The sequence below is a fragment of the Hyla sarda genome, chromosome 1 (assembly GCF_029499605.1).
Source record: "Hyla sarda isolate aHylSar1 chromosome 1, aHylSar1.hap1, whole genome shotgun sequence".
Taxonomy (NCBI): Eukaryota; Metazoa; Chordata; class Amphibia; order Anura; family Hylidae; genus Hyla; species Hyla sarda.
The window spans coordinates 319,218,014-319,235,930 of NC_079189.1; the positions used below are offsets into that span (position 1 = coordinate 319,218,014).

Genomic DNA, 17,917 nt, shown 5'->3' on the forward strand with positions numbered 1-17,917 from the left:
GATAGGCAGCAGAGAAAACCATGCAGACCACTGGCTGGCTTAAATGGTATGGGTCCTTGTAGACAAAGGGGGGCCCTGCGCAGACCTGCGACCGCCGTTAGGGGAATAGCTGGCCGCAAGTCTGCACCAGCCACAACCCCCCACCGGCTGGAAGACTACGGCCCCAAACCAGGGAGTCAGAGGAGGGATGCAGCCTCTGACATCCCTGGTAGAACCAAAGACCCCTGCAGCCCGCCAGTCCAGAGAGCTCGCTGTGGGGAGGAGAGGGGCGGAGCTAAGCTCCATAAGGCGAGCACAGAACCCTCCCTGTCAGGCGCTCTAAAGGCAGCCCACAGTCTCCCCACAGTTGAACCCCAGGTTCCGGCTCTGAACTCGGGAGAGGGGGGGGGCGGAGCTACCTGCCGCCATTATGGCTCCCTCCGGCCAGCACAGAGCTGGAGGAGCTGTGACTGTGGTGCAATGAGTACAGGGAGCTGCCGCAAAAGCCGGCGGCTGCCCAAAGACATAACAGACATAAGAGACAGGTGAGACTAACAGTGAGAGCCCAGACCCCATTAAAGATCGGGCCAATGACCCCTTAAACTGCCCCCACGAGAGTCAGTCCATAAGGGACTGACCTAAGAGACACAAAGGAACACATTAACCCCATAATGCCTGTGCAGGAAGGGAGGGGGGGCAAAACTCACCCGCAGACTGTCTTCACATACTCACCTAGAGATGTCTTCAGCCAGCTTTTTAGTCACCTGCATCACGTCAGGCTGCGAAAGCGGGACGAGCAGGGAAAATAGGAGGACCTGGACCCAAGGTGCAACTCCAGGAGCTGGCCGTTGGGGGGAAGGGGTTAACGGTGCATACTTTTATGTCCTGTGCCCCTTAGCTGCATTTGGGGGAAACAGGTAGCGCCATGCTCCTGAACCCCCACCTGAAAAAAGGAAACAAAAGGGAGTAAAGAACCTAAATAAACAGCCCTTACTAGGCTCTTAAAAGACCAGATCTGGGGAGCTCCCAAACCTGTGTCTTGCCTCCTGCTGACACTAGCTAAAACGGATTACCACACTTCCAGTTGGCAGGTATATCCTGCTACGGAGGAACCGACTTTTTTCCTAGTGTCAGTGCCTCCTAGTGGCAAGAGCATATACCCATCAGTTAGTAGTCCTCCAATGAAGAGCGACCAAGAAAGAAAAGTGTTATAATTCTCCTTTTTAGCTGGACCCCCTTGTGCCTTTGGCACATTTTCTGCAGCATATTTGCAATGTGTGTTCCTACCCCAAATGGTCGCCTGTCTCTGCAAAAAGCGGCAGGTGAAGCCAACAATCTACTGTGAATGGACAGTTTGAGTCCTGCCTCATTTTGTTTACTTATGACAGTAAAATACAATTATAACCAACAATTTTTCTAAAACTTTAATCCACCTTTAAAAGGATTACTATCCTGCTCACTGCATGGCTGTCAATCAAGTCCGACCACGTGGCTATATTATTCTATGTAGTGAAAAGGTCAGATTTTCTGGCTGTGCAATTTCATGGCTTACAAATAGACTGGAAAAAATAAAAAATTGGAGTAGCGGACACACCTTTCCCCACAACAGCTGAAATTCACAAACAGAAAATAAGTAAGTCTGTTACTTCACCGAGGGGAGCCGAAATCCATTAATGCTCCCTTCGTGCTGGCAAGCTTATCTTTCCCACTTTCGTTCCTCCAGCAGGTACTTCACAATTGGACTGGAAAACTCTTCTTTACAAACTCATATCAGTACGAGCTTCACTTCACTTTATATGGATGTATAACTGTTTTATATATGTGAAATAAATGTCAATTCCTTACATATGTGAAGCTCGTACTGATATGAGTTTGTAAGGGTGCGTTCACATGCTATTACTAGTAGCAGGTTTCCCGCTGCGAGTTATGCTGCCATTGATTTAAATGGTTCCACAGACTGTCCGTGGACCCATTCAAATGAATGGTAGCATTACTCGCAGCGGCAAACCCGCTGCTAGTTACTAGCGTGTGAACGCACCCTAAAGAAGTGTTTTCCAGGCCAATTGTGAAGTACCTGCTGAAAGAACAGCTGGAGGAACGAAAGTGGGAAAGATAAGCTTGCTGGCACGAGGGGAGCATTAATGGATTTCGGCTCCCCTCGGTGAAGTAAGTGTACAGACTTATTTTCTGTTTGTGGATTTCAGCTATTGTGGGGAAAAGGTGTGTCCGCGCCTCCAATTTTTTTTTTTTTTTTTCCAGTCTTGTTTGTTTTCGGGTGGGAAAATTTCCACCAGAGAGGAGTGCAGCGGCAACAGAAGATTTCTCAGTTTTAAAAAGACGCCCGTTACAGTTGTCAGTGGTCTTTGTTTGGCCACTCACAGAGTGTAAGTCTGGAAAACTATATATTGTTTTTTTAAGTCTCAAAGCTTTATGTAGATGTGAACTGTAGCCACTTTTCATGGCTTACAACAAGCAATTAAAGGGGGTTTCAGGAGTATGACCCGATGCAATCAAAATTTTTGACATGTCTGGGCAAGACGTCAAAAGTTTTTATTTTTATATTACAATTACCTATTAAGTTGTAATCCTAAAATTTTATTATCTTTGTTGGAAGACAAAAACCTCCAAGAAATGTACCTGCTTGGCCTCAGTTTCTGCTTTACTTATGTCATTCTTGCAAGTCATCATCTGTCCTGCAAGTGTAGCCTCCTCCCCGTCCTCATTACTGGACAGACCTGCAGACACTGCATTAAAATGTTGCTGCGCAGCTGTAAAGGCCTCGGTGTCCTTCTGACTGGTCTCTTGCAGGGTGCTGAAGCTATCTGTAATCTTCTTAATTTCCTTCTCTTTGTTATTTAAAGCCTTGGCATCCTGTAGATAGGTTAAAACATTACGGTGGCTGTATAATTGGGGGAAACCCACACAAAAGCGATTACTCAAATATTTTCCCTCTACTATACCTCTTCCATACTCTTGACCAACTCTTTGCGTTTCTTCTCTTCACCTTTCAAGTTTTGTTTCTTCAGATCCAGAGCACTCTGTGCTTTAGTGTCAGCTCTCTGAGCTTCAGCAAGAGCTTCCTCTAGTGTACGTAAAGCACCTCCAATTTCCTTAAAAATAAAGCAGTTGGCACATATTTACAACACACAAGTCATACAGGGGTATAGGACAGTTTGTAATCAGTTATATTAACAGCCAATATAAAACATGCATGTGTATACATAAGTCTCAGTACAATGATGTGAAATTATTGTAAATCTCTAAGCTAAAATAGACTAGCAAACTCCTATCTTTTAAGTCAGGTTATGGTGTGCCTAGGACCGCTGCAAATATTTAAAAAAATTAACACGTTCACACTGCAGACATTCAGCTGTCGGAATTCTGTTGTAAAATTTAGCTTAAAGCAGAGTCCCACTGTTTTCAATGGGATTCTGCTGCTCTGTGCATTCTGCAAAATAGAAACGGTGGAATGGATGTCCATCGTAAGAATAAACATGTTCATTCTTTGGGTGGAATTCCACAAGATTGCTTTGGTGAATGCCTGCTGAACGTCCGTATGTGGACAAGCCCTAATAAAAAGGTACATGCTGATGCTGTTAGTTTAGGTTGTTAGATCTGCAGTTGAGATGGCACATCAATTAACTAAAGGCAGCGGGGAACATATGCACAATTTAGTATGTTTGAGGGGAACACTCATGTCCAAGTAACGCACAGATTATAACAGAGAGTGGGGAGTCCAAGAAGCAGAACAACCGTACATCAAGTTATTTCAGGACTGACATGTTACATTGAATTGTCCAAACCAGACAGCCCCTTTAGTGCCAAATTCATAATCTGTAGCATTTAAAGAAAAATGAAAACTAACAAGAAAGCAGGTGAAGCTTTACAAAACATTTAACAATTCATCAGTTGACACTGCTACAAAAGTCAGGCAATACCTGATCTCTCTTTTTCTCCAGCTCCCCTATCTCTTTGCTCAGTTCTTTAACCTTCTGCTCATTCTCAGCCATGGTCTCCTGAAGTTTCTGAATAGAATCCTGCATTTCCTTCAGTTCCTCAGCAGAACGCACTTTGGTCTCCTCTGCACATACAAATTGATAAGCCACATAGAGACGACTTAGATGCTCAATTTCTCTAGTGATCTTCTGGTATTCCAAATACGAGGATCTTTCCTATGGAAATATTTTATAATGTTTTATAATGACAAATGGCCACTATCACATTTTTTTTTGTTCAACTCAATAGATCGCTCTAAAATAAGTATATTTCTAAGAGCGAAGGTAGAGCAGGGGGAAAGAGGAGGTACACGCCCCCCTCATCTCCCCTCTCCCTGCTCTGCCTTCGGAGGACACAGGTCTGCCTGGAGAAAGAAGAAAGAGCAGGAGAAAGGATGTACAGGACTCCTCATCTGCCCTCCCCCTGCACGCAAGACACAGAGCAGGGGAGAGAGGATGTACACGCCCCCCTCATCTCCTCACTGAGCTCTGCCTGTGTTCACTGAACGGGAGGATGACAAAGTGCAGGGGCTGGGGAATAAATCTCACTGGGGATGACTTGTTTTTGTGTGAAGGGGGGGGGGGGGGGACTCCTGAATGACATATGCTGGGAGTTGTATTCCCTGTTATGAGTGTGTATATGCTAGTGTTTCCCAACCAGGGAATGCTGAGAGTTGTAGTTTTGCAACACCTGGAGGCACCTTGGTTGGGAAACATTAGCATACACACATAACAGGGACTACAACTCCCAGCATGTGTCATTCAGGAGTCTTCAGTCTGTGGTATAACAGCAGCAGCGGACGCAAGTCTGCACAGGGCACAAATTTCCACCTCACACCGGGCGCCATGCTGCAGCTGCTCGTCCGTCACGGGTAGTGCCTGGAGCTGTAGCTCTATCCCAGTCTGACTGTGATTTGTAGTCCCATTATGCAATATGTAAGAGGAGCAGAGGATTATATACATTATCCTCTGCTCCTCTTTAATATTGCATAAGATATTGTGTGTGTGGGACTATAAATCCCAGCCAGCCATGCAATATGTAAGAGGATCAGAGGATGAGGAGATCAAGAGAGGAAAGCGTTACAGAGCAGCCTGCAGTGATTGGCTGACTGCCAAGCTCCCTCCCAGACTCAGTGACACACAGTGAGGGCAGAGGTTTAGTCATGTACAGTGAGGGCAGAAGAGGAACATGCCCCCTGCCTGAGAGAAGATGGGAAACCAGACTGCAACTGATGTAAGCTGTTTTTATTAGAAATATAGAGGCTAAACACATAAAACTTAGATGTACATGATCAGGATGAGGTACTGAGTAATACATAACAGTTTATTATTTGGGGGAGATGATAGGTACGCTTTATTTTTTCTATTTTTAGAATCTGTAAACCTGCACATAATCATCATATCAATAAAATTGTCTGGACTGAAGATATAGATTGTATTGGTTATAATCTAATAGGGTAGCAAACTTAATTACACTTACCTCCTTGAGTTTATGTATAGTTGGGGTGATCTCTTCCTCTAGAATCTACAAGATAACACAAACCATTACTGTACAAATGTTGACATCTATCAGAAATCTCTTACCTAATCAAACCCCTAGAAAGACTGCTCAGGGCTAGTAAGTACCAATATTTACCGTCTGGATTTCCTTCAGTTTGGCTTCCTTTTTCTCAATAGTTTTTTGAGCAGCCACTTTTTTGCATTCATACATTCGGGTACCTGCAGCTTCTTCGATCATAGCTAGAATCTAAACAAATTAAACAAGACTACTTCATATAGCATGCGTAGAACCAGTAAACTAAAAATAAAAGTAATACATACACACACACACACAATAAAAAGGTTGATCAAAATACGTGGTGCATAAATATCTTGTTAATACCTTAAGAGTGGGAAAACCAAAACTTAAAATGGCATTGGTAGGGCTTTATCTTTCACCCTAAGAATGAAGTCCCTACTGTGCAGGGAAAACGGTGAAGAGGTTTAGGTGCTAAATTAGTGCAGAGACCCCTTCATTCCCAGGATTACTGGGGTACCAGAGATCAAACCCATCCACTAATCATAAAGTGGCAGCATATTCTAGAGAATGCGATCATTTTATAAGAAGATATTAAAGGAGTATTACAGGAAATAACTTTTTTTTATATTTCAACTGGCTCCAGAAAGTTGAAAAGATTTGTAAATTACTTCTATTAAAAAAATCTAAATCCTTCCATGTAAAATGGCTGGGTCCTTAAGGGGTTAAGTGAAGGCTTGCTTTTCCTTTTCAATTTTTCTTCATTAAGTTAAACATATAAAAGACTGCAATTTTCCTTTCACACTGTTTATGAACGTTGCTGAGAATTGGTACTAAATGTGATTTTGCAGTTGTGGTTGAGCTGTAAGTCACACCACAAGACTAATGGTAAAAAGTAGCATAAAAATTACTATATTTACCTCTGGAGGTTTCATATTCAAGACTTTTGTTATCCTTCCCTGCAAAAAATAAATAGGTTGAATAGACACTGACATCAGTAAAAATACTACGAATTATACTTCATAAAGACAGGATATGATAGACCATCGTTGTGTGACTGATGTACCTAAAGCATACCTGTATTACCATTATTTAAAACCAGCATGGTTTTGGTACATTAAATGTGACGGGGAAAAAAATCCACTAGAATTGCTGGACATGAAACTTATAAACTTGCACTCAAAATAATTTTTTATTTTAGTGGCTTCCAGGGGGCCTGTTTGCTCCGCATGGCTATTTGCCATATCCTCCTGCTTGGTGGGCATGTACTACAGGTGTCACACAAGCAGGAGGAGGCATTGGTAGTGTGCTGTCCAATCAGTGGCAGCCTCTCTGCTATTATTCTCATCAGTAGCACAACTGGGAGATAATAGGAGTGGTGCTGATGAGAAGATTGGTGATGCTCCAGGCCCACTTCCTGTTCTGCCAGATCTCCGATGCAGGTGATGTATTGGGCGCCATGCTCCCTGCTCTCATTGTTGTCACAGTGAGAGCTGGGAATGCACTGTGCAGTCCTCACTTCCGGATATTCTGTCTAGTATAGCAGTTACTAAAGACAGTAAGCCACTGGATCTACTGGCTTTGCAAGCTATTTATGTATTGTATTGGCTTTGCCAGGTGCTATGTGAACAGAAAGGAAAACAGTAATGGGATCAAGGGATCGTAGGATGGAGGGGAGATGAATACATTTAGGAATCAGCACTGTGTACATATCTAAAAATAAATAAAAAAAACGATTTACACAAAGAAAAGCTGCCCAGAACTATAACGGTTGTCAGCGATTAAAAGAAAACAAAACCTTGAGGTTGCAGGAAAGCTCAAAATGCACGTGCACACCCAAGCTTTCTCAACTGCATAATACTATCTAAGACAAACCCGCCCCGTGTTCTATCTTGATATCTTTTGCTGTAGTAGAAGAAGAACAGCACAGCCAATGGAAGAAAAAAAATTATCGTAAGGGGGTGCACGCAGCTCCTGGATCCTTGGTTAGGGGATCATCGTTCAAACAGAAGAAAAAATCTTGTCCACAGCACCAAAGTTCATGAAAAAATATGTGTTTTTAATCCATAAAAGGTGTCAATACAACAGCGACGTTTCAGTCAGCTCAACCTGACCTTTCTCAAGCATGCTTGAGAAAGGTCAGGTTGAGCTGACTGAAACGTCGCTGTTGTATTGACACCTTTTATGGATTAAAAACACATATTTTTTCATGAACTTTGGTGCTGTGGACAAGATTTTTTCTTCTGTTTGATATCTTTTGCTGCTAGAGATGGAAATCCCCTAAAAAGCAGTGGACACAGGGCTCAAGTTCTGCAGTAAGGTGTGGGAACGTAGTTCCTGCAGCTGGAACACTATTTCCATTAGTAGAAGTCCTGCAAGACCAGCCCTTGAGTGAAAGTTCTCACACTTTTTTCCCCATGACTTTACCCCTGAGTGGACAACAGTAGCATGGAAGGGAGACACGAAAGTGACAATTTAAAAGGGTTTAGCAAGAAACCCCTATGCATTAAAAAACTAAACAAAAAAAACCCTAGAAGGTATGCCAGATGTAGCGCTGGGCAAGCAGGTAGGGTAAAGCATGCTGACTTTTGGTGATTAAATGAATTGGGAAGCAGTGTTAACTATAGAGTATTCCTCGAAAACCTCACTAACTTCGTAAGGTTGAAGGTTTTACTAAAATAGGTAACTGAGGCAAAAAAAATGTAATACATAAAAACACACACACATTAATGCATACCTTAATGCAAAATGACCATTAGGGTGCTTTACCAAAGACCAAACATTAACATGACAATACACACCTGCATGATCAGAAAGTGAGGATTATTGACATTGAGACCCACAGAACAGAAAAGATCTTGCACACGGGTGTTGTTTGCATTGACGCCATTGATTAAATATTTATTTCTGCCACCAATGACAACCTTGAAGAAAGAGAAAAGCAAGAACTCAATTTAAAAAGAAAAAAAAAAAAAAAAAGAAGTCCTTTTCCAGAATACAGTATTGTAAATTTACTTACCTGTCTTGTCACGGTAATCTCATCATGTGCCTCAAATCCTAGAGGGCTCTGTTTTTTGTCAAGATTCTCAAAGGTGATAGATACTGTAGCTTTAGTTATTCCAGCTTGACCATTTTTATACACAAGATCTTGCAAATTGGAAGCTCTTACCTAATAAGATTCATCACAAATTGGAGAATTTTATCAATAAGAAAAAAAAAAAAAAGTTTCAAAAGCTTTAGGCCTGGAAAAAATAAAAATAAAAAACAGACACACACCAGAAAAACTGCCAGTGGTTTTCCCTGCATTTTTTTTTTTACCTTTGTATGGAAATTGCATTTTTTCCCCCTTTGGCAGTTTCCATGCGGGCGTCTTTTTAGAATTTTGTTGGGTACCAACTAAATTTTTATTAATTTTCAATCAGGAACCAATTTATGTGAGCGGGCAGGGACATAAAAATTTAGCAAACAATATTAAAAATGTCTAAAAGGAGCTATGTAATCGTAAAAATAATTAAAAGCACTTAATAATGTATTTTAATTATGTGTTCTATAAAGTGTGTTTTATTTTTACTACTTTTTAACTTTATTCTCTCTATTCTTGACATTATTTAGGCACTTCTACTACTCCCAGCATGGAACAGACTGTTTCATGTTGGGAGCAGTAGTATCTGCACTAAGCACAGATCGCCCCAGGTGTCACTCCTGACAACCGTTGCGATAGTCCTTTATATTCCTGAGATGCGGAGCGGCTCTCTGCAGTGCTTCGCATCTCAGCTATGGACTCCGGGCCGGCCGGTCAGTGGTGTGAATAGAAATTCACATCACTGATATTTGCCGCTCAGAGTGGCGATTGGCCAGATGGTACCAGCCAATCACTGCTCTGAGTGGCATATATGAATCAGTGATGTGAACTTCTATTCACATCACAGGCCTGCCGTATACAGCAGAGATGCGGAGCACAGAAGAGAGCCACTCCGCACCTCAGGAATATAAAGGACGATTGCAACGTGTGCTAGGAGTGACACCCGCTGCGATCTGTCCCTTACTGCAGGTACTACTGCTCCCAACATAGAGAAAAAAATAAAATAAATGAAAACACCCAGCAAAAACGCTAATGTTAAAACCTTAATTTTTTGGCGTTCTCTCACTCCCATAGACTTCTATGGAAGAAAAAACCCAAGATTCTCCCCCCATGGCACCATGGCTAACTTTTAAGGGCTCTCAAATTGAAGTTTGTAAGCAAGTCAGGAAATGTCCGTGTGTAAGATGCCAAAGTACACAGAAAAAAAGAATCTGTTTCTCTGTGTCATGCCCATCATTTACCTGGGTAAGATTGGAAATACCAAGAAGAAAGCAAATAGAATCCAGGATATTGGACTTGCCACTGCCATTAAGTCCAGTAATGGCATTGAAAAGTGGATCAAAGCCATTGATCTCTGTTCTCTGAGCATAGGACTTAAACCCTTCAATGATAATGGACTTTATATGCATCTTTCTGCTTGCTCTACCTGTAAGAGAATGAAATGTGTTATGCACAAGTATTATATGCATTTCCTGTAAATGTAACAAACAACCCTGAAGTGCCTTTACCCTTTTAAGGACCACAGGTTTTTCAGTTTGTGCACTTTTGTTTTTTCCTCATCACCTTCTAAAAATCATAACACTTAATTTGCACCTACAGACTCATATGAAGGCTTATTTTTTCCGCCACTAATTGTACTTTGTAATGACATCAATCATTCCACCACAAAACTAATTTTGCGACGTGATCTGAAGTTTTTATTGGTACCATTTTTGTTTTGATTGGACTTTTTGATCACTTTTTATACTTTTTTTTTAGGGTATACAAAGTGACAAAAAATATGCAATTTTGGACTTTGGAATTCTTTTACGTGTACGCAATTGACCGTGCGGTTTAATTAACCTTATATTTTTATAATTCGGACATTTACGCACGCGGTGAAACGACATATTTATTTTTATTATGTTTATATATTTTTATATGGAATTTGGGAAAAGGGGGGTGATTTAAACTTTTAAAGGGTAAAAGTTTTTTCTGTCCCTGCCTATTGCCAATCTATCCCTAACCCCCTCCCTGCTTTAAATTTTTATTTTTACTATATTAAAAATGCTTTTTGTCTGCCTGGCAGTGTGCTCACTACCAAGCAGACTTCCCCAGCAGGCACCACGTCACTGATGCCTGCTGGGGGGGACTTCCGCCCTTAGTTCATCTACACAGGGTGCCTCCAGCTGTTTCACCACTACAACTCCCAGCTTGCCCTGACATCTATTGGCTGTCAGGGCATGCTGGGATTTGTAGTATTGAAAGAGCTGGAGACACCCTGTGTAGATAAAATATTAGTTACATGCGGCGCTAGCCCGTCCCCTCCGTCTCCCCCCCCCCCGCCATGCCCCGTTCCCTCCATCACAACCCCCCCCCCAAATTACACTTACTGCAGAGTCCGGCAGCGGGCGTGCAGGGACAGTGGCGACGAGGCGGCGGTGCGAGTTGGTTTTTTGCACCCCTGTAGATCCATGCGTCCGCTCCTCCCCCAGCTCTCCGAAGATTTCCAAAGCTAGAGCTGGGGGAGGGCAGAGCAAGGGGAGGGAGGAGGTTTACGCCCCCTCCCTCATCTCCCCCTCCCTGAGCTCGGCTGGACGCAGATCTCTACGGCAGAGGAAATAGATCGCCACAGCAGGTCCTCTCCCTCATCTTCCCTCCCTGAGGACGTAAATCTCCACGGCAGGTCCAACCACCTCACAGCGGCGGGGGCGATGTGCGGGAGGAGTGGCCGGGGAGCCAATGCGCTCGCTCCCTGCCTGTCTGACAGGCAGGGAGTGAGCGCAGGCTGAATGAAAAAGGACCGATGCCCGGCCGCATCGGTCCTTTTTCAGGCGTGACGCCAGGCTGCAGGCGGCCACTAGGAGGGAGACCTCTAGTGGCTGGTTTTCAAATGTAAATTAAACTATTTTAATTTTTAAAAAAATTATAAAAGTATATTAGAGATATGTTGTAGTACATAAGTATTACAACATATCAAAAAATAAAGTTGGTGACAGTGCCCATTTAACAAGGAAGGGGTTAATGTGTGTTTTTTTGCAATTGATTCCTCATACAGATCAATGTGGTTCCATAGAACCACATTGATCTGTGTACTCTGTGCTCGATTGATAAAGCCTGTTCCTGCCAGGCTTTATCATTCATAGCGCAGCAGCCTACACAGCAGCAGAGGTAAGCCCTCCGGCTACCTCAGAAGTGGATCGCCCCCACCGCGATCGCGCTGCTGGGGAGCGATCCACCCCACTGGACCACAAGGGAGCAGTTAAAGGTACCTTTAGACGCCACTGTCAGCGGCGATCCAAAGGGTTAATAGCCGGCTGCGGCGATCAACGCATGTCTGCTTTTAGTGCTCGGGGCCGGCCGGCATGGTGCGGGCTCAAGTTGGGAGCCCGCACCATACCTGCTTAACCCCTTCATGACCCAGGGTTTTTCAATTTTTGCACTTTTGTTTTTTCCTGTTTACCTTTAAAAAACCATAACTCTTTCAATTTTGCACCTAAAAATCCATATGATGGCTTATTTTTTGTGTCACCAATTGTATTTTGTAATGACATCAGTCATTTGACCCAAAAATCTACAGAGAAATGTAAAAAAAATTCATTGTGCGACAAAATTGAAGAAAAAACACAATTTGGAAAAATTTTGGGGGCTTCCGTTTATACGCAGTACATTTTCCGGTAAAAATGACACTCTCTTATTCTGTAGGTCCATACGGTTAAAATGATACCCTACTTATATAGGTTTGTTTTTATTGTACTTCTGGAAAAAATCATAACTACATGCAGGAAAATTTATACGTTTAAAATTGTCATCTTCTGACCCCTATAACTTTTTTATTTTTCTGCGTATGGGACGGTATGAGGGCTCATTTTTTGCATCGTGATCTGAAGTACCATTTTTGTAATGATCAGACTTTTTGATCGCTTTTTATTCATTTTTTCATGATATAAAAAATGACCAAAAATAACCTTTTTTGGACTTTGGAATTTTTTGCGCGTACGCCATTGACCGTACGGTTTAATTAATGATATATTTTTTATAATTTGGACATTTCCGCACACGAAAATACCACATATGTTTATTTTTATTTACACAGTTTTTTTTTTTTTTAAATAGGAAAAGGGGGGGGGGATTCAAACTTTTATTAGGGAAGGGGTTAAATTATGTTTATTCACTTTTTTTTCCCACTTTTTTTGCAGTGTTATAGCTCCCATAGGGACCTATAACACTGCACACACTGATCTTTTACATTGATCTGAGCAGTCATTCGGCGATCGGACAGTATGGAGGCAGGTAGGGATCCTCCGGCTGTCATGTAAGCTTTTCGGGATGCCGCGGCGATCCCAAGCAGCTCCCTGAGCTAACCGGCATTAGTTTACTTTCACTTTAGACGCGGCATTCAACTTTGAATGCCGCGTCTAAAGGGTTAATAGCGCGCGGCACCGTGATCACTGCCGCACGCTATTAGCCACGGGTCCCGGCCGTTGCTAGGTGCCGGGCCCGACCCGCTATGACGAGGGGCCACGCCATGGCCCCACGTTATAGAATGGGAGCCGGCCCATGACATACATGTAGGTCATGGGTCGGGAAGGGGTTAATGGCACATGGACGTGTGTGTGTACATGTCCATGGTCGTTAACCCCTTAAGGACAGAGCCCATTTTCACCTTAAGGACCCGGCCATTTTTTGCACATCTGACCATTGTCACTTTAAACATTAATAACTCTGGAATGCTTTTAGCTTTCATTCTGATTCCAAGATTGTTTATTCATGACATATTATACTTTATGTTAGTGGTGAAATTTTGTCGATACTTACACCATTTCTCGGCAAAAAATTCCCAAAATTTGATGAAAAATTTGAAAATTATGCATTTTTTTACTCTGAAACTCTCTGCTTATAAGGAAAATGGATATCCCAAATATATTGTATATGTGAATCAATATACAATATGTCTACTTTATGTTTGCATCATAAAATTGACTTGTTTTTACTTCTTGAAGACATCAGAAGGCTTCAAATTTCAGCAGCAATTTTTCACAAACTTTTCAAAATCAGAATTTTTCAGTGACCAGTTCAGTTTTGAAGTGGATTTAAGGGGGCCTTCATATTAGATATACCCCATAAATTACCCAATTATAAAAATTGCACCCCTCAAAGTATTCAAAAGGACAGTCAGAAAGTGTGTTAACCCTTTAGTTGTTTCATAGGGATAGTAGCAAAGTGAAGGAGTAAATTCAAAATCTTCATTTTTTACACTCGCATGTTCTTGTAGACCCAATTTTTGCATTTTTTACAAGGGGTAAAAGGAGAAAAATTACCCTAAAATTTGTAACCCCATGTGTAGACATCAAATGCTCTGCTGGCGCACTACAATGCTCAGAAGAGAAGGAGCGCCATTGATCTTTTGGAGAGAGAATAAGGTCGGGGACCTTGTGCATTTACAAAGCCCCCCATGGTGCCAAAACAGTGGACCCCCCCAAATGTGACCCCATTTTGGAAACTACACCCCTCACAGAATTTAATAAGGGGTGCAGTGAGCATTTACATCCCACCGGCATTTGACAGGTCTTTGGAACAGTGAGCTGTGCAAATGAAAAAAATTACATTTTTCATTTTCACAGACCACTGTTCCAAAAATCTGTCAGACACCTGTGGGGGTGTAGTTTCCAAAATGCAGTCACATGTGGAGGGTCCATTGTTCAGGCACTATGGGGGCTTTGTAAACACACGTGGCCTTCAATTCCAGACAAATTTTCTCGCCAAAAGCCCAATGGCGCTCCCTCGCCCGTAGAGCACTTTACATCCACATATGGGGTACGTTCTAACTCAATAGAAATGGTGTTTTGCAACATCTGGAGGGTTCCAGTTTAGATACCACTGTATAGTGGTCTCAACTGTAGCCCTCCAGATGTTGCTGGGCAACTCACCAGTTTCCGTAGTCTGCAGCACGCCGCACCTGGGAGCCAGCCGCTCGTCATCGCCACCCGCCAATGCCAATGGTAAGTGGACCTTCGGCACCGTTCACCGTCGGTTCCCCTGCTCTGTCTGGACTGCAGTGGCTGGACAGAGCGGGGGAACTGAACGTTAACCCCCCCCACGATCTGCTATTGTTCGTCGCTTCTGAACGACCAATAGCAGGGATAGGAGGGGTGGCACCCCTGCCACCTCACTCCTATCCCTTCAGGGCAAAAGTAACATGCAGTTGGGTGTCGCGGTGGTTGGAACTATAGTGACCACACAATTATTATTATTTCTCCTATGGATACATTTTAAGTGATCTTACTGGGAAACCCCTTTAAAGCAGTTCAACATATTTTGTCTTTTTACCCATATAATGTAGAGTAGGTAAATATTAGTGCCATTTATATACTTTTTGTTCTCCAAATATAAAGATATGTTCCTCCTGCCAGAACATGTTACCAGCAATGTCCGAACATCCAAACCTGGTAAAAAACCTTATTTTACCCTATATAATGTACCGCCACCAGTTATACAGAGTAAAGTCTTGTGACAGGTCCAATTTAATAGATATGTCTGGGGGGGCGGGACTTAAAGGGACTGTGCCAACTTATAACATTATCCCCCATTCATAGAATAGGATACATTTATTTGATACTGACACCACAGAAGTTACACCCCCCCACAATCTCACTAACTGGGACCCTGGAGGGAATTTATCATGCCATTTGGAAGTGTTTTTTCCTTACACTTTTGGCGCAGGGACTTTTTGCACAAATGTTTTGTAACTTTTTGCTCTAGTTCAGAACACTATTTTTTATTACATTTTTTTTCTAAAGACAACAGTTGGTTAAGAGTTAATCATTGTTTTATTGCTGAAGAGGTACAGTGTTGCAGGCAAACTTCCGTTAACTGCTACAAGAGACCAGCCACAGAATGGGTATCACCCTGCAGTACTCTCCCTCCACTGATGCCCGCTGCAAGGGCACTGAGCACCCCACAGACTCAGGTATGGAGGGTAAGAACATTAGCGGTTTTGATACTTGCAGCGGTTAGCAATTTACTAAGTGCCACTTCTGATCTTGGCCGCAAAATGTTGGTGCAAAGTGGTTTCCTTGGGCACATAGCCATGCAAAGGCAGACCGCACTTGGGAAAATCATGTGCTAAATATCAGCTAAATATCCCCTAGATCAGTGTTTCCCAATCAGGGTGCCTCCAGCTGTTGCAAAACTACAACTCCCAGCATGCCCAGGCTGTCTGGGCATGCTGGGAGTTGTAGTTTTGCAACAGCTGGAGGCACCCTGATTGGGAAACACTGCCCTAGATTGTGGATGGCACAATCCCTTTTATTATACCGGGTTAAATTAACTTCTCCCCTATCCACAGGGCACCCATCTTTTCCAACCTCCGGAATGGCCGCATTTTGCTGCAGTGATCAATAACCCACTGGTTATCACCCAGAATTACATAGGATAACTCAACTACAGATGTGTATCTTCTATGGTAAGACGCTGTATAGTAAAGCATGGGTTCAAATCACAACTAGGAGGCGGCATCATGTAAACAGCCACCATAGAGTAAGCAGCACCTAGTAATTAGGGGTCACATGAATACGGGCACACTCACCTCAGGACCTACGGGCCGGCACGTCACTCTCAAGCTCAGCGCTCTTTTCGCGCCCGGTAGTTTTGAATAATACGTTGTTAGAGTAGACGAAGGTGTCTTCGCTAACGCCTGCTTCGTTTTGCAGCGAAATGCATCAATGAAAACAAATGCCTGGAATAATATATATTTTGACACATTAATTCGTGCAAATTAACAACTTATATATATTATAGTAAAACTGCCCCGTCAAACAATTATCCTTCTGTAGCATATTAAAAAACAGGCATGACTAAGACAGCCTCACTGAGGGCACGCTACTGCAGAAAGTCCCCAACGGGGCGGGCTGTTCATTTGAATCACAGACGTCTAGGGTTGGGAGGCTATTATTGGAACGAGAGCTTTAACGTCACCTAACACACCCCGAATCCGCCATTTTAGTAGTGGGCATTATTCCCCTTTCGTGTTTTTTTGTTCTGTTTTTTTGTTTTCATTCTATAAGCAAGTGAGAATTAAAGTACAATGCTTTAGTCTCATCTATGCTTCGGATATTGTAGGAACAAAATGTTAACCTACGGGAAGGAAACTGCTAATTCTAAATTGACCACAAGGTGGCGTTTACAAATATAATGCTAATGTGCTGATGGGATTATGTCCAAGGGAAAGTACAGCCACAGGGTGCGAAGGTTTACGCCTAGGGGCAATTAATTATATATATATATATATATATATATATATATATATATATATATATATATATATATATATATATATATATTTATATTTAGCAGAAAATAATAATGAATCTTACATGTCGAAGCAACATGATAGATAACAAAAGACAAAAAAAGTTAGTCTATACAGGGTGGGCCATTTATATGGATACACCTTAATAAAATTGGAATGGTTGGTGATATTAACTTCCTGTTTGTGGCACATTAGTATATGTGAGGGGGGAAACTTTTCAAGATGGGTGGTGACCATGGCGGCCATTTTGAAGTTGGCCATTTTGAATCCAACTTTAGTTTTTTCAATAGGAAGAGGGTCATGTGACATATCACTTATTGGGAATTTCACAAGAAAAACAATGATGTGCTTGGTTTTAACGTAACTTTATTCTTTCATGAGTTATTTACAAGTTTCTGACCACTTATAAAATGTGTTCAATATGCTGCCATTGTGTTGGATTGTCAATGCAACTCTCTTTGCCCGCTCTTCTCACACTGATAGCGACACCGCAGGAGAAATGCTAGCACAGGCTTCCACCCACCGAGCTCAGTCAGCAGGCAGAGCTCAGAGAAAGAGCCAGCTCAGAGAAAGACCTGGTTGCTACCGCCGCAGCAAGACCATCCCGCTTTGCGGTGGGCTCTGGTGAATACCAGTAGCAACTTAGAACCGGTCCACCGGTACGGTCCACGCCAATCTCTCTCTGACACAGAGGATCCACCTCCAGCCAGCCGAATCCTAACAGTAGATCCGGCCATGGATCCCGCTGAGGTGCCGCTGCCAAGTCTCGCTGACCTACCCACGGTGGTCACCCAGCAATCTCAGCAAATCGCCCAACAAGGACAGCAGCTGTCGCAGTTGACCGCCATGCTACAGCAACTTTTGCCACTGCTACAGCAGCAACCATCTCCTCCACCAGCTCCTGCACCTCCTCCGCAGCGAGTGGCCGCTCCTAGCCTCCGCTTGTCCCTGCCGGACAAATTTGATGGGGACTCTAGACTCTGCTGTGGTTTCCTGTCTCAATGTTCCCTACATATGGAGATGTTGTCGGACCAATTTCCTACAGAACGGTCTAA

General features: G+C 42.9%; 1 protein-coding gene across 2 annotated transcripts in view; it reads right to left on the bottom strand.

Moving 5' to 3' along the window:
* The window catches only part of SMC2 (structural maintenance of chromosomes 2), a 49,646-nt gene extending 33,269 nt beyond the window's left edge, over window positions 1-16,377 (bottom strand). The window contains exons 1-10 of one of the 2 annotated variants that reach the window (XM_056518802.1): window positions 16,140-16,377; window positions 9,814-9,998; window positions 8,510-8,659; window positions 8,292-8,414; window positions 6,411-6,449; window positions 5,611-5,721; window positions 5,455-5,499; window positions 3,918-4,151; window positions 2,940-3,089; window positions 2,617-2,850 (exon numbers count right to left, since the gene is read on the bottom strand). In XM_056518802.1, the coding sequence (XP_056374777.1) occupies window positions 2,617-2,850; window positions 2,940-3,089; window positions 3,918-4,151; window positions 5,455-5,499; window positions 5,611-5,721; window positions 6,411-6,449; window positions 8,292-8,414; window positions 8,510-8,659; window positions 9,814-9,981 (1,254 nt within the window). In that variant the 5' untranslated portion in view covers window positions 9,982-9,998; window positions 16,140-16,377. Of the gene's footprint in view, window positions 1-2,616; window positions 2,851-2,939; window positions 3,090-3,917; window positions 4,152-5,454; window positions 5,500-5,610; window positions 5,722-6,410; window positions 6,450-8,291; window positions 8,415-8,509; window positions 8,660-9,813; window positions 9,999-16,139 lie in introns of those variants that run through there. The other variant, XM_056518811.1, reaches the window with a different exon arrangement.
* Window positions 16,378-17,917: the final 1,540 nt, after the last annotated feature.